Source organism: Phoenix dactylifera, chromosome 5 (assembly GCF_051530095.1).
Source record: "Phoenix dactylifera cultivar Ajwa chromosome 5, Ajwa_hap1_PhDact_Kaust_v1.1, whole genome shotgun sequence".
Taxonomy (NCBI): domain Eukaryota; kingdom Viridiplantae; phylum Streptophyta; class Magnoliopsida; order Arecales; family Arecaceae; genus Phoenix; species Phoenix dactylifera.
Window position 1 is genome coordinate 37747299 of NC_143194.1, and position 16345 is coordinate 37763643.

The 16345-nt window shown below is 34.5% G+C and overlaps 1 protein-coding gene across 1 annotated transcript; it reads right to left on the bottom strand.

Annotated features, from left to right (window-relative positions):
• Positions 1-522: 522 nt before the first annotated feature.
• Positions 523-12521, bottom strand: LOC103709785 (uncharacterized). The gene is made up of 13 exons (XM_008795284.6): positions 12180-12521; positions 12022-12083; positions 11642-11719; positions 9975-10056; positions 9503-9573; positions 9072-9173; positions 7776-7865; positions 7388-7462; positions 7258-7290; positions 6042-6119; positions 1544-1594; positions 1092-1204; positions 523-877 (listed from the first exon to the last, which is right to left on the bottom strand). The coding sequence occupies exons 1-13, from the start codon at positions 12232-12234 to the stop codon at positions 856-858; spliced, it is 912 nt and encodes a 303-aa protein (XP_008793506.3). The 5' UTR covers positions 12235-12521; the 3' UTR covers positions 523-855.
• Between the last annotated feature and the right edge of the window lie 3824 nt (positions 12522-16345).

Sequence of the window (16345 nt, forward strand, 5' to 3'; positions counted from 1 at the left end):
CTTGTTGTTTATTTTCTCTTTTTTTTTGATAAAATGGATCAATTAATTAATTAAATCAAATCTGTATTCATCTCAAAAAACGAGAAAATAAAATATCCCTAATTTGCAAGGAAAACGGGTTGATTGTGTCTTTCAAAAACAACCATTAGCTCATCGTATTAAGCATTCATTGTTGCATTACCGTACAAGTTGATGCCACATGCAGATAAACAAAGTAATTACATACAGATTACCGTGGTTGGGAGAGGGCATTTTTTTTTCATATTATAGTTCTCTTTTTTTTTAGCAAAGTGATATTATATTTTTTAAAGAAAAGGTTCTCTATAAGATAACTACCCGGTAAAATGCTTTGCCATACCTGCGAATTCATAGGTCTAAATCACCCACGCCGTTATCAATTTGCATGCATTCACTAATAAACATGTAAATTTATATAAAACAAAGAAGATCTAGACCCTTGCATAACAAAAAGCGACAGTTCATCGGACCAATCTTGTCCTCTATCTAATGCAGAAATCAAAATATTCGAAATTTCAATCAACCTTCACAAAGCAAGCAAAGAAACATGGCTTCTGCAACCACAGCACTTGATTGCATAGCTCACAATCCAAGATTCTCAAACAATTTGAAACCAACAAAGAGGGTTTTGCAACCCATGATGGTGCTGACTTCTAGAAAGCTCAATTAGCTCATACTATATAGATCTGCATCACAAACTTGTAATTTCAGACACTCTATTTCTCCACAAGCTATGGACATAAATGACAAGAAGTTCGCGAAAAAGTCATTTCTAAAATCCATATGAATAATATATTGAAGTCCAGCTGTCCTGTTTCTTTATGAACAACATTTACATCAGCACTTGATGGAAGTGGTCCTGCAAAAGATTACATTCCAAACACAGGTATGAGACAATAAGTTGGCATCCAAGAAAAATCAAACAAACATCAAGTGGAAGGAAATTATGATTGTTTTATAAAGTGTTTAGACATCATAAGGAGTCATCCCTGGAATCATCAGTCCATCAGAAGTTTCCCGGATGAAAAATAAGCATCAAAACTTAAATTTTATGACAAAAAGTTGGTCCGAACCTGGACAAGCCCTTCTTGTTGTCCAAAGAATCAATCTCATTCTGCAAGATTGATTCAGTCTTGCTCTTGTCAAAATTTCCAGATTCTATCGCTGCTGTTATATGTTGCAGACCCTGAAAAGAATGCAAGAAAAAATGGAAATCTCATAAGACAAACCAAGTTCAAAATTATTTCCTGTCGTTATGGAACACTTAAAATAGGAACAAACTAAAGCATGACTTGTCAACAAGATCCTCTTATTTAGTGTATAATGTTAAATATCATTGTAGTCAAAAGATCCACCTAATTGATAATTATATAAAAATGCACTCAATGGCACAAGAACTTATGGCAGTTGATAGATGCTATCAAGTTGGATGCATATAAACCAGGGATAAGTATGTAGTCCAGCAGATAAATTGATTTGGTCCTGGCAAATATAATTGGCTATAAGCAGCTAAGTAAAAGAGAACCTTCAAACTTCCTGCATTGAAACCACGCCTGTTTGCACCCTTAAGGCCATCCTACAGTATACAATGGAAGAAAGCGTTAGCCAGGCCAACTAGCAAATTTAGCTAAAAACCAAAAGCAATGCCATAAACCTGCACAAAAAAAAAGCAAGCAAACCAGAAGGCTTGAATGAAATCCAATTTGCCATAGTCTCGAATGTAAAGAAAATATAAGAGAACCAAATAGGCATGCAATGATTAGCCTATAAAGCTGCTATTCTGAGAAAGTACATGTATTTCTTTCACTTCAACAAAGAGATAACATGGATCAAGATTATAATTATTTATAAACAACAAAATGTAACTAAGAAATGGAGCATCAGGAACAAGTGACTGACTCCAATAAATGAGCTGCACTAGCAGTTTATCTCACACTTTTTTCATGCATAGCTACCATAGGTAAGCTAGTAACATAAACAGTTCCACAGCCACATAATTCCATAGAGCTATAAATGCTGTCCGCCAATAACTTAAAGAAAAGTAGGAATTTAGACGGCCACAGATCTGGCAAGACAATCAATAGGAGGGACTCTGGTCAAAACAGACAATCTTGTTCAATTAAATTATGCATCCATTACATAAATTAACTTTGTCATGGTAAATTATTATGTTTTGCATCAACTGAAAGACATGAAAACAACCATAAGCTGATCTCATCTACCATAGAAAAGCAAGCCAATGTGTCATTAGTGTCACTTTGACCAAATACTTCTACAAATCCTCCTGTAAGAATTGGGAAAAATCCTTAGGAATTACTAAATCCTTGCTCCAGTGATATTACACTGCATGTACTGGACTTCATTTGATTTGTACGTCAAAAAATATTTTGAGCAACTATGGCCTGATTGTTTTCTAGAGTGCTTAAATTTTATTTTCAGACTGATATAATACATTAATGAATGACAGAGAATCATGTACACAAATGAATGACCAAAAAATTTGCTTCGCTACCAAAACGAAAGACTGCTGGGTGAATTTTATCAGCAACTCCAACTTTGAAACACGGGTTGGAAAATATGGCTGAACACTATTTTGCTTTTATCATGTCAGAATATCAGGGAACTTCTAAGAATAGGCTAAGAGAAATGGCAGGTTGACCCAATAACCACTTAAGAATTTCAATAGATCTCTTGACTTTAGCACTAATCATATATAAACTTAATGTTAATATTCAAGAAAAGGCACAATGTAGTATGTTTTTAACTCATGATCATATGAAACAAGTATAGGCTTGAACTCTTGATTGGAAGTAGGTAGCAAGAAAAATGAAAGTGTGGTTCTCATAAAATGGCAGAGATAAATGGTCTGACCACTTTAATGATTTTCGGTTTAGCATTCAGAAGTATGAAGGGCTTTGACTAAGGCATCCACAATAAAGTGGAAATGATCTTTCAGGTGTCATGCGATTGGCACATGCCTTTGGAATAAACCATAGAGAAATACCCAGCATACAATATAACTTTGCAGAAGATGAGAACCTTGTGACCAAACTATAAAGAATAAGGTAAGAAATGGGTCCTTGCACCAATTAAGATAAAGCAATTGAGAACTAGTTGAGATGATATGTGTGAAATGAAGATCTTGGGATTAGGAAAAGAGATACTAAGATCTACCACATCGATGGAAGCCATGAGAAAAGATCCAAAAAGTTGTAACTACAAAATACATAGCATAGGAGTGATCGCTGGAGTGACCAAGCCTGTGATAAGTAAAAGAGAGTAAGTCTGATAGTTCCAATAATGGTAAAAGTAATATACCAAACAAGATGTTACTTTTCCATACACGTTAGATGTATCATTTTGAATCTATGTGCATAGTTGTGTTCTCCACATCAAATTCCAATCTGGTGGCATCTTCCACTTTTATAAATATAAATGTGTATGTATATATTTAAATGTACCCTGTATGTGAGAAAATGCAACAGACTATATCTTTTCCATCATAGAAGCAATCCAAAGTTCATGTACTCCAAGATTCAGGATGAATGGTACATTCTAAGCCTCTCTATAGCTTCATAATTCTCAAACTGATGGTTCATTCAACCACCAGAAACTCGTCACTCGATTATCTTTGCGATTAATTCTGCATGCTCATCATCATCCCAAAAAATAGTACAATTCAAGAAAGCTAGGCTATCCCCCCTGTAAATTCTCTTGATGCAATTCAGCTAGAAGAACTTCTGATAATTAGCAAAGAAACATCACCATTCAAAGAGTGAAAGATGACATACAAGATAGGCAGGGCATAAACCACAACCTTGACAGGTACACTGGAATATCAATTGCAACAATAAAAGGACGATACCCATGGAAGAATCAAATATCATGCCTGCATTCACATGTGAATGTGTCGCAGCTGTGCATCTTCAAGGTGGTCAAACATCCAATATGCCCACATGGAGAAGTATTATACTGAACCTTTCGCAACCCATAACCATGTCCAAGGGCAAAGGCATTTTTTTAAGAAATTGAATCTGAATTCTAAGCTCCTCACTGATTGACCAAGGACTTGGACACTCTTGGATTCCATTTGCATCTTATGCAAGGTTTGAAGCAATGCAGTATAGGGAAGTATTGGTCATGTATCCGCTTGGTACATATGCAATGCACCCCTTAACTACTCACAGTTAACTGATACAGGGTGGTACATGCCCATATGGCACAACAATGTAGTACAATGATACATGGCAATTTTTAAACCTTGGTCCCACGTATAATCTACCTTAAGTCCAGTTATAAAGAAAATAATATTCCTTTAGAAAAAGGAGACTGAGGTATCAATGAAGGTATCAGAAAAATGGGATGAAAAGGTGGTGAAGCAGAAAGCAAGGGTTAAAAAATATCATGAGAGTGTCATGAACAAGAAAAAGTGCTAGCTTCATTGGTTCAATCTAAAAATTCGCAAAAGAATCAATACTTAAATATAAGATGATTGATAAATATCTAATAATAGATATCCTTAGAACTCAAACTCTACACGAGGTTTGCCGTACTGGTGCATACAATTCCATATCGAACAATGTTGTATTGTACTGTAATTGAACCAATACTCAGTAGGGGGGGCATACCGAGTGTTGATACGCCAAATCGACCCATACCGACACTACACCAACATGGTACCGATACAGATGCCAAACCAGTATTGCAAACTTTGCCTCCATAACACCCCTAAGTCTAGAAATTGAGTATATTGTCCCTTTCACTATCCCACTATGTTAGTAATTCTCAATACGCATGTGCATACACATACATATGCATAGACATATATATGCCTATATTTGCATATATAATATATATACATTAAACTGCAAATTTGTTTTTGTTTGATTGTATGTATGTAAGTATGTGTTTGTGTGTGAGTGTGTGCACATACACATATACATGTAGATACTCACATAGATATGTATATAAAATCATACTTTATTAAACTGGTGCTTTTGTTCTTCCGGACTGCAGAGGACAAAAGCTTATGGAACCAAAACTTTCAATAGACACCTAATGTTTCCCATTCCAGGCTTCTAGCAATAACAGGCTCAGATCTTCATTCTAAAGAAGGGTCGGCAATTATCAGTCACAAATATAGGGGGCCATAAGCATATCAACAATAAAAGGCCACAAATAAACATAGAGGCTATCAGAGAGGAAGTTAAATTATTACAGAGGTTAAAGTTTCAAAAACTGCAACTTAATCTTTATCCATCTAAAACTGCAAAGCATAAATTACAGTGCAAAACTGATTGCCACTGAATACATTAACATTATCTAGATATTCATAATTATTATTATCTGTCATGATTATCTTGAGGCAAATATTTGTCACGATTATTTTGGGGCAAATATAGTATCTGATGTGCTTGAGCACAATCAGTTCTCCAGGCTCAAACTACAGAGATGCAGAAACAAATACCTGACAACTTCAAAGCAAGTTTGATATTCAGTCTTTAATAAGTACTTTATATGTCCTTGCCATCCATTGTGTTGATCAATAAATAAATAAATGTGAGGACAGCAAGGTTTAAAAACTGGTAGCAGAAGGCGTGCTATTTTTTTGAAAAACCAATACAGTATTAGGTAGCAATGCACGGTACGGGACTGCATCCCACACAGACATGCTATGTACAGGTGCCAGTTTTCTGGAACAGTACATTACTGCATGTACTGTTCCATTCTGGCAGTTTTTAAGACCTTGGTGTACAAATAAAAAGAATTTTAAAATAAAAGAAACATCGATGTTAAAGAGCACCAAATTCCTCAATAGGATTGCTTGACAAACAAGGATCCATAACCCAGATAGTTGGGACAAGGACAAGGATGAATCGTTATGTTAATGTTACATTAAAGAACACCAAACCATTGTGAAATTTTAAAATATATGCTACACCTGAAACATCTGATTGCAGAATGAAAAAAACGAAAAAAAATTAAAAATCATGAAATATTAGCATATAAGCTATGAGTAGTACCTGCAGAGAATCAGGCATCTTTCCACCCTTCCCCTCAGCATATCGCACAAGGTACATAACACCAGCACAAGCAAAATTCTGTCCTCACAGTGTTGTCAGTGGAATTAGAGGAACAGTCACCAAAAGAAAGTTGAATTGAGCAATTTGCAATTAATATATTACAGATAATGGAAACGAAAGCAGCTACTATGGTCATCATGGTTTATAATGTGGTTAATAGGTTACATGCAAGAACAATATCATATTTGAGCAATTTAGCATTTTAAGAAAACTAAAGTTACCAGAGTAGAAAGACTGAAGCATTATAACTAGACTGGGTAGTGCATTATCACAAAAAGAAACAAAGAAATGCCCCATCTCTCTGAGTTCAACAAAGAAGGGGTTAAAACTAAATAGTCCAGGAATATCTCTTATGCCATTCATAGGAGAATATGGCTCTGACATGGATTTCTCTTTATCATTTAATGGTGATTCTCATCCTTCAATTATCAATGATCTGTATGGTTACCACTCTGAAGAAGCTTTCCCATCTTGCTGAACGTAGGTTATGATTCTTCAAAATAACAGGTCAAGCTACCTGATTGCAGGTATGAACATTCTCCAGAACCATCTAACAATAATTTGCAAATCTAGAACCTTTAAATCTTCATTCAGAATTGGAAAATTAGCTTTAGCACAGATGCTTTTTCACTTAATCTCTAGACAGTATCAGCACTGTAGATATCTAAGAGTCAGTATTCCTCTAAAACTCATCCAGTATCATAAACCGAATTAAGAATAATGGAAGTTAGTATGAAGAAGCTACATGATACTGTCACAGTAAATGTCACCAACCCTTGAGGTGATCAGCTTAATAGACAGCTGCATGCATGAAATGCACACCTGTAACCACTACGTGCTTATTGAATTGTGTCATACATAACATGCAACAAGAGCAAATCCTTGTGCTTTCATATTAGAAGTATAACATCAGGTACTGCTAAGCACTGGAAATTCTGACATGAAGTGAGAAGATGCAGTGGTCATTTCATCCCTCAGTGAAAATAATATCATGAGAAGTATGTCTGCGATGAATTAGCCAAAAAATTATTCCTGCATTCATATCCCTAGCTTATTTCTGTCAATTTCTAATATTCTCAAAAAAATAAAAAATCTTAAATTCCCATGCTACATTCAGATTATCTCATTTAAAAAGATTACAAAGACCAAAGCACACCTGCTTGTCCTCAATTGCATTCATCTTCTCATCCTGCAAAAAGGAGACATAATCAACATGAATTATAAAACAAACTTCCCAAGGTGTGAAAAAATATTAAGTTCAGCATGACTTTGACAGAAATGATTACCAGACCCCAAACCAATCGTTGGAGGTTGTCTAACTCAAAACCAATATTCTCAAGTCTGCCACAAGCATCAGTAACCTGTTTGGTAAAACATAAAGGGCTTGAGAAGCTATGAAAAAGAATGCATTTACAAAATCAAAAGTAACAACTGAACTTTCTTGTGCTTCTGTTTCAACAGTGGCCAACAATTCATATGAGTTCAGATACAAAAACAAACATTTATACTAAAAGGTAATATCCAAATGCTAAAAAACCCCTGAAACATTGAATTATCAGAAGGCACCATATTGGGCCTATGCTTCATATTCAAGAATCACATATGCTAATTTGATAGACAAACTCAAAAGTCAGCAAATGTACAATAATATAAGGGCACCAAGAACAATTCTACCTCCTGTTTTATTTGACCAGATATCTCTTTTTGCTCATCCAGTTTTCCATCCAAGCCCTCAATTCGCTGGGTCAGATGCCTCTTAGTTTTCTGTGGAAAGGGGCCAAAATTTTTAGCAAGGCATGTCATTGTGTAAATACAACTGATGTATGAGAAGCCCATGCTTAAAGGACATTAAAAAAAAGTACTAAATTTCATATTGACCTTAATACCATACTTAGAAAAGTCTAACAGCATTCTCAACTAAGTTAATGCAGGAGCGAATAATACAGTTTGACAGGGAAGGAAAACAAATGAGGGAAAAGAACTGGAAAATCAGAACAGCCAGAAATAGCTTGCTGAAAGACCACTTTATCTTGAAAGATAAGTCAACTGCTCTTATGATAAGCTCCATTACTGGTTATCTAGGATCTTTTCCAGTAAAGCATTAACAAAAAGTAGCTAGTTTTTTTTTGATACTTCAACTAAAAAGGAGCGCCTTTTAACTTGCAAAATATCCACTGTTGAGGTTACAAACTTCAGAACCATATGTATCCCAATCTATAGACAGCCCAAATTTATATAACACAAGTTTAATTAGTATAACTCTTGACTAAAAATCAGTCCACTTAAAATTTTCTACAACATTATACCATCAAAATCGTTCTCTTAGTAATCAATTCTAGTCCTCATAAGACCACTGCTAACAGCTGACCACTCAACCAGTCACATGTGGCTATCAGCAAGGTCCTTTTTGCCCCTGGAGATTATGAAAACACCACATCAGCAAGTGGCCACCTCATTAAACCAATAAAATCCTTGAAATTCTATTAAAACATTCAAAAACAAGTAGTCACTGAAATTAACTACAGCAAGTAGATTAGGTGTGCCATGGAACTAAAAGCCATCAGTTCTCTTATACCAACTCCCCTTCAGTAAAATTTTAGGAGACTTCCTGATAATGATAAATTTATTCATTGCTAAAAGAATTATGAAGTTATCTTAAAACTCAGTCTGTAGTAAGCATGAACAGATGAGTGTGCCATGGAGAAACCAAACTCCCCATTGCTTCACCCACTCTCCCTTCTTCCTTTACTTTCCTTTCTAACAATGCTAAATAACACCTTTAAGGAAAGATGATGTACTAAATTTGTAACTGTCTAAAATGGCTAGATTATTAGTAACGCCATCTATCATTTAGCTGATTTCAGCAACCAGACTTAGGAAGGTACAAGAAAAGATATGCAAATATAATTGCTCAAATGACAGATAAGCATTGCTAAACCAGAAATTAGCAATTATAATTCTAATACTTACGGCAAGAGCATCAGAGACTTGCTCCAAATGCTTTGTCAGGTTTGATACAGCATTAGCCATGTTACGCTTCGTAACATACATAAGGTCAGACAAGGAGATGCCCTGAATAAATTAAACAATATAAAAGGGAAAAGTCAATCACATTAATCATACCTACTCAAAACCAGAAACTAAAATGATTGCAAACTGAGGAACAACCAGCAAAGAGTGAGCCTCCCAATTGACACATTATTGAGGTTTCGACATAAATACTTTTAAAAAGAATCAGTTTTGAAAGCATTATGTACCTCGTGACAGACTATGTTTAAGCATATGTATATTTTGAAAAATATAAACAATAAAGAATAGCACGAATCTAAAATGAACAAATGATTATCATATCTAATATCACAATATTATTCATTGTATATGGAGACGATGATAAAGCATACTTTCCACCACATGTACCCATAGCCTACTGCACCCAAGGTTGCCGCTGGCACTATAAGTGATGTCATGTTCCCTGGTAGAAGTAGAACATCTTTAATTAGAAAATTTTCTCAAGATAAAATAATCTAACAATCTTCTTGAAAGATAGTGAAACAGTTCAACCAAATTTTTCGCCAGCAAAAAGTAACATAACCAATATCTAACAAGAATAAAGAGATAAATCCAAATTCTACATTAAATGAAATGTCGAAGCATGTAACAAAAAATGCAGCTATTTTCAACATTTAACAAGCAAAATATTCAATAAACTGGGATTTTTCTTTCATACTAATGCAAATCTTTAGCATCAAGTAGCTAGACAAACAACTAACTATTGCTTCATCCTTATTATTGATCTGTAGGAAACCACATGGGTATATATTAATCCTGTCCTTAAATGTTACTTCAAATTTCATATTAAATGGTCAAATATACCTGCTTGGCCTGAATTTCCACTGATAACAGTAACTGGACGTGCAGAGGCAAGTTGTCGAACCTCCATGGACAACCGACGGACCTACCAATCATAGCAATGACAACTTATCAGCTTGCAATTGGTTTGGTAGAAATTAAAAAACATAAATAGTACTTATCAAGTCAAAAAAAAATTCAAGATGAGATATATCTAGAAGATAAGTCATGATGACAGAAAGCGTACCCAGAATTGTCACTATGAAGCTCAAGATTTGTATATGCATACATATATGTACACATGACAAATTTTAAGATTTAATGCAAATACTTTCAACTAAGATGATAATGGCAGAATCCCTACCACTCATAATGTATTCAATACCGCTGAACACCAAAAAAAGATTGACTAACAGATTAATGAGCAAGGAGGTGTTTGGATACCTTAAATTACCAGGCATATACTCCAGAAATTTTTTTGTCCAGTGCAAAAATTTCCAAACTTGTGTTTGGGTATCTCCTTCGGGATGAGAAATATACTCTAAACAACCCTAATTCCAGAGTGTTTTCATTCCCCATTCCCAGTGGTGCAAAAATTTTCCATCATTATCAGCCTTGGAGTCTCTTATCACCACCCCACACCACACAACTCCCACTCCATGAAACCCCACTCGCAACCCTAACCCATCTTCTCCGTCACCTTCCTCTCTCAGCCTTGGGTCGCCTCCAACCAGTGACAATGACAGGGACAACACTGGTCTCTCTCTCTCACCCTCTCTCCCCCCACCCTTCCCCTCGAACCCCAACCTAACCTCTGGTGATGGCGACCAATTCATTGAATCAGCCAAGAACTGTCGATGACTCCTGATGGACCCCCCGACACCAAGTCCCTCCTTCTGTCCCACCCTAATCTGTCTTCCTCCACCTTGTCTCCTAGATGATACTGATCCCCTAGCACTCCAGCCCCATTTCCTGCTGCAGCCAATCCCCCTCACCACAACTACCACCATGGTTATGGTGACTGCAGCAATAGTGATGATGGTGGTGATTGTTGGGGCATGGTGGTGGTGGTCTTGGTATTGGGGGTAGTGATGATGCTGGTGGTAATTGTGGTGGTAGTGGCCATCATGATGGTGGTTGATGCAGTGGATGGCAATTTGGGCTGGTTTGGATGGATAAGTAGGGTGGGGAATGGGAGAACTGGGAGATCAACAAATATTTCCGAGGAATTACTCTCCGATTGTATGGTTGAAATTAGGGATTTCCCGAACCAATTGTTCATGGAGTATTATTATAATGCATCTATTCATAGAGAATTTTCATTCTCTAGAGCATTATTCCAAACTCCAAAGTATTCAAACGAGGCTAATTGAAATAAAATAAAACATGAGTCTATATACAAGGATAGAAGCAAGCTAAATTGCAATTTTATGATAACAACGACAATCAACATATATTGGCTTTAGCAAAGTCCCATGCACATCAAGAACCCATACCACCAGGAAGTACAAATTACTGTCTGATCTTAAATGGGCTTTTTCAGGAACTGGAAGTACAAATTACTGTTTGATGTTAGGTGGGCTTTTGCAGTAACGATTATACATATATATAGAGTCACCGCCACCATCAAACAACTCTAACTAGGTGGCACCACAACAGACAATATACAAGGACATAATAATAAGAATTACCTGCGTAGAAAGGGCATCGCTTAATTCAGAATTAGTGCCTGCCTTTTCTGCAGACTTTTCCAATCCCTTAAGCATGTCCTGCATGTCAATTGCGCAAAACTAGATCTTAATCACGTGTCTTCACAAAAAATATCAAACAGCTTCAAGAGATTGATAGAATGACTCGATAGTTATGATTATCAGAAACAATAAAAAAATCAATAAGTCGGTTATCAATCTTGCAAGAATCCGTTGCCAAAGATAGTCAAGAAACCAATAAGAAGAATTCATCCTATCCAGAGAGCAAAAGAAAATCTGAATGGAACAGTGGTGAAAAGTAAAGACAGTGAATCTAAATAGAATCAAACGAAATAGCGGTAGAGTGATGATCAGAGTCTGACCTGAAGCTCAGACAAGATATCAGACAACCGGCCATTCCGCAGCATGATCGAGCCAGTAAACCCTGGATAGAACGGTCAGAAGGCCATCAGATGACACGAACCAGAACTCGTATCGATCAAAAATAAAAAAGAGAAGGGATTCGAGGCGTGTGAATCACCCGCTCCGACAATAAGCAGGACTTTGGAGAGCCCAATTCCCGCATGCATCGCCATTGATCCGGTCTCCCGGGAACCCTGATCTTCGCCTTTGATGATTTCTGCTTCCTCCTTCTCCTCCCCTTCGAGACAAGACGAGACGAGACGAAACCCTAGGCTCGATAGAGAGCGAGAGGGGGGGCTCGGTGAGAAATCGGATCAGCAGGGGCAGCCCTACTTTTGTACTGCGGGGCCGAGGGGACTTTTGCCGCAAATATCGGTGCGAGCCCAAACCAGTTCCTCCTAGACCAGCTCGACCAGGTTAACACGGCGGCGGCGGCACGAGAACTGATAAATTACGAGGCAGGAAGATCTTGCTTGCCGCGCCTTTTGTAACACCAGATATCTCGGCATATCGGCCGGTTGCCGGTACCGATACGAAATCGAAATCTCGGTTTGATTCGGTCAACATTTTTTTATTTTACTTTTTAAAGAGGTCCGGGGGACTATCCCTATTATACCCATCCTTATCTAATCAGGAACTAGCTCAAAATCTGCCATTCTGGTGACTCGTTCCACATCTTCACGCCTATTATTTGGGAAGAAGAGAGAAAATTCAACCCCCCACAAAAAATTATAAAAATTAAAATATATATATAATTATCTAAAATATTTTAAGAATAATAATAAAAAAATATTTAGATGAGTTAAAATTATGTTTATAAATATCTAAAATTATTTTAGAAAAGTGCAATAGTAGAAAGATATCCATTTATAGTCTCTATATAGAAATTATTTTAGAAAAAAAAATCTGTCCCATGCACAAATTATTTTAAGGAAACACAGAAATTTTAGAAAATATTTAAAGCTAGATATGTTAAAACCATCTAAGAATGTTAAACATATCTATATGTGTTGAAGTTATCTAAATATATTAGAAATATGTTTAGAAATATCTAAAAGTATTTTAGAAAAATTCAGGAATAGAAAAATGTCTATTCATAGTCCCCACCCATGTAGAAAGTATTTTATAAAAAGATATTTATCCCGGTATAAATTATTTTTGGAAAGCATAGAAATTTTAGAAAATATTTGAAATCGTGCATTTAGAGTTCCCACATAGAGTCCTTATGCATTAGAAGCCATTATAAATATCATCTAGAATCCTTTTAATTATTTTAGAAAAAAATATAAAGAAAAAAATATTTGTAATCATCCATTTACAAATTTCTTAAAGGAAAAGAATTATTTCAAGAAGCCTGCTTCTTAGTTATTTAAAAAAATATTTTCTGCATGTAGAAATTTTATAATTATTTTAGGAAATGCGGAACTCTTCTTATTTAATTTTTGTCGAGCCTAATTCAGAAAATGCATAATTTTTTAAGAAATATAGAAATTTTAGAAAATATTTGAATCCATCCATTTAGAGTTTCCATACATCAAAAGTCGTTAAAAATACCACCAAGCATTAGTCTCTTTTTAATTATTTTAGAAAAAAAGTTATGAGGAAAAAAATTATTTAAAGCCATTCATTGAGAAATTTCTTAAAGAAAAAATTATTTTAGGAAGCCCGCTTCTTCATTATTTTAGAAAATATTTTCTTCCACTTAGAAATTTTTTAGTTATTTTAGCAGATGCATAAAAACTTATTTATTATTTTAGGAAATGTAGAAACTCTTCTTTTTTTTACCGAGCCCTATTGACATGTGAAAAAATCCTCAAAAAAATATACATCAGTCAGGCACAAATTTCTTAATCATTTTAGGAAATGCAAAAACTTCACTTATAAAATACATTCTGCTTATAATATATTTTTCGTTCTATTTTTTGAGAAATTATTTATTCTTCTATTGTATATATTTATATTTATATTTTCAATATCTCCCTATGCATACCCGTTCTTATTATTCGATCAATATGAAAAGTGATAGCATAAAAAAAAGGAAAAAAAAAAAGAGGAATGGAGGATCTAGGAATCAGATAGATCTTGATGATATAATAAACGGAATAGTAACTCCCGTTCTAGTTTGAGTATTTAATGTTTAATAATTGGTTGAAGATTATAAGAGCCCATACAAGGAATCTCAACTAATACACCAAGTGCATATCAACTACCATAACTAGAGACTGAGATATCTTCCATAAAAATAAAAAAAAAATCAAGATATACATTATATTAACAAGTGGTCAAAAAAATATACAAACTAATATCGTAGCCGATATCTTGATGAGATGAAAACCTTGACACCTCATTCCTTCCACCTATCTCTCTATCATGGTACCCTTTATTTTCAATACAATTTTAAAGAATAGTCGCTGGGTATTTTATAGCATTGATAAGAAAAATAAAATAACAAGAATAATTAATGAACTGATAGAGATGCACTATTTGGTCTGCATCCATTAGTTTGTCATGCTTTGACTTTGATGAGGATCAAGTGATTGTTCGTATATCTTTATTTTTATAAGCTCAAGTAAAAGCTTGTGCTTATGTTTTTATGTGTAAATATCGTATTCTAGTTACTAAGATCCCATTTAAGTATCGATTAAAGATATGCTTAGATATTAATGATCATGAAACATTAAGGAATTTATGCAAATGGGCATAATCCACATAATCACAAAAAATGACAAAATAAATAGTTGACAATAATGACAATAAGTACATGAAAGAATGTATTTTGTAGTCCTTTGTGACTCCGAAGACCATTTAACCATGTCATTGGTCTAAGAGAAGTTCCTATCAGACTTCATTACGAATCTCTAAACACCTATCATGAGATTTATAAGCATTACCTAATAGTTATATACACATTTGAACCACTCTTTCTATATTTTCACTTTTTAAAAAGCACGGAAATGTAATGGTATAAAGTGATACAGGACACTGTTTCCCTTATTTTCATAACATGTCAGCATGAGGAAGGGTTTAGAGTCTAACATGAGAATGCTACACTGCTTGGCTTTCCCATCATTCCAAAAATTTAAGAGATCCAAGCAGAAGTATGTAATTTAGGTTTAACATTGGGGTCCTAGGTAAATTAGTTCAAGCTATCGTCAATAATACGCAGGCCACGACTGTGCTAGATGCTGACAATATGCATGCTGAGTTACTCCATTTATATATACCGGTATCTAGCATGTGCTAGGTAAGTTAAGCATATGCATTAAAAATCTTAATGATATGGATAACAATAATCTATTAGATATGTTTGGTTACAAAGGAAACCATGGAAAAGAAAAAAAAATCCCTAGAAAACTAATTATAAGTCTTTCAATTTGATTTTTTATTGTGAAATGGAAAAAATAGATTTTAAACTAGATTTTTTGAAAAAGTTCTTCAAGCAATTTTCCGTGTAACCAAACATGCCCACAAGATAAGGTGAAATGGTTTTATAAAAAACAAAGCTTAAGTCTGTTGAGATTTTCAAAATATTTAGAATTTTCAAGAAAGAAAATATTTGAATTTACTTTTCAAAGTTAGTATATAAGATGCAATGATGGTTCTTTTTTACTTCTCATGTATTTAAAACTCGGCCCATATTTGCTTTAAATTATATAATCCTACTTTGCCATGAAGGAAAGAAAAATGAGTCAAGCTCTCTCTTTAATCTTTACACAACCCTCTATGTTCTACACCTTGCTATATTAAAAAGAGAAAAATATATTATTACATCTATCTATATCTCAAAAGAAGAAAGGAAACTCAACCCCTCTCTAAAATTCAAAATAAAAGAAAAAATCATAGAAAAATCGACCATTCTTAATTTTTTTTGGAAGTCCTTAAAAAAAATATTTGCACATGTTTTTGTCCACTCAACAAAATAGTTCAACACAAAAAAAACAAATATATGCACAAAAAAAATCATGCAAAAAAGAAAGAGTAATCTATTCATAATATTTTCTACATTATATTTTTAGTCGGACTCTTTGAAAAAGAAAGAAATATTTCATTTGCAAAGGAAAATTCTCCACACACAAAAAAGATTCTTCATGTGCAAAAAAGTTTCACCCCAAAAAATTCCACTTCCTATTTCTTTTGGAAACTCCACATGCACGAAAAAAGGAAAAAAAAATTATTTGTAATATTTTCTCCACAAGCACAAAATTTTGAAAAAAAATAGATTTTTAGTAGGACTTTTTAAAAAGGAAAAATTTGGTCCAAAAGAAACATATAGGCAAAAAATGT

What these genes read in the sequence shown, in the direction of transcription:
- LOC103709785 (XM_008795284.6), bottom strand. Translation starts at nt 12,234, where the DNA reads ATGGCGATGCATGCGGGAATTGGGCTCTCCAAAGTCCTGCTTATTGTC. An exon ending in TGGAAATTCAGGCCAAGCAG is followed by an intron (nt 9,574 to 9,974) that starts GTATATTTGACC and finishes TACTTCTACCAG; the next exon opens with GGAACATGACATCACTTATA. An exon ending in ATGCAATTGAGGACAAGCAG is followed by an intron (nt 6,120 to 7,257) that starts GTGTGCTTTGGT and finishes CTGTGAGGACAG; the next exon opens with AATTTTGCTTGTGCTGGTGT.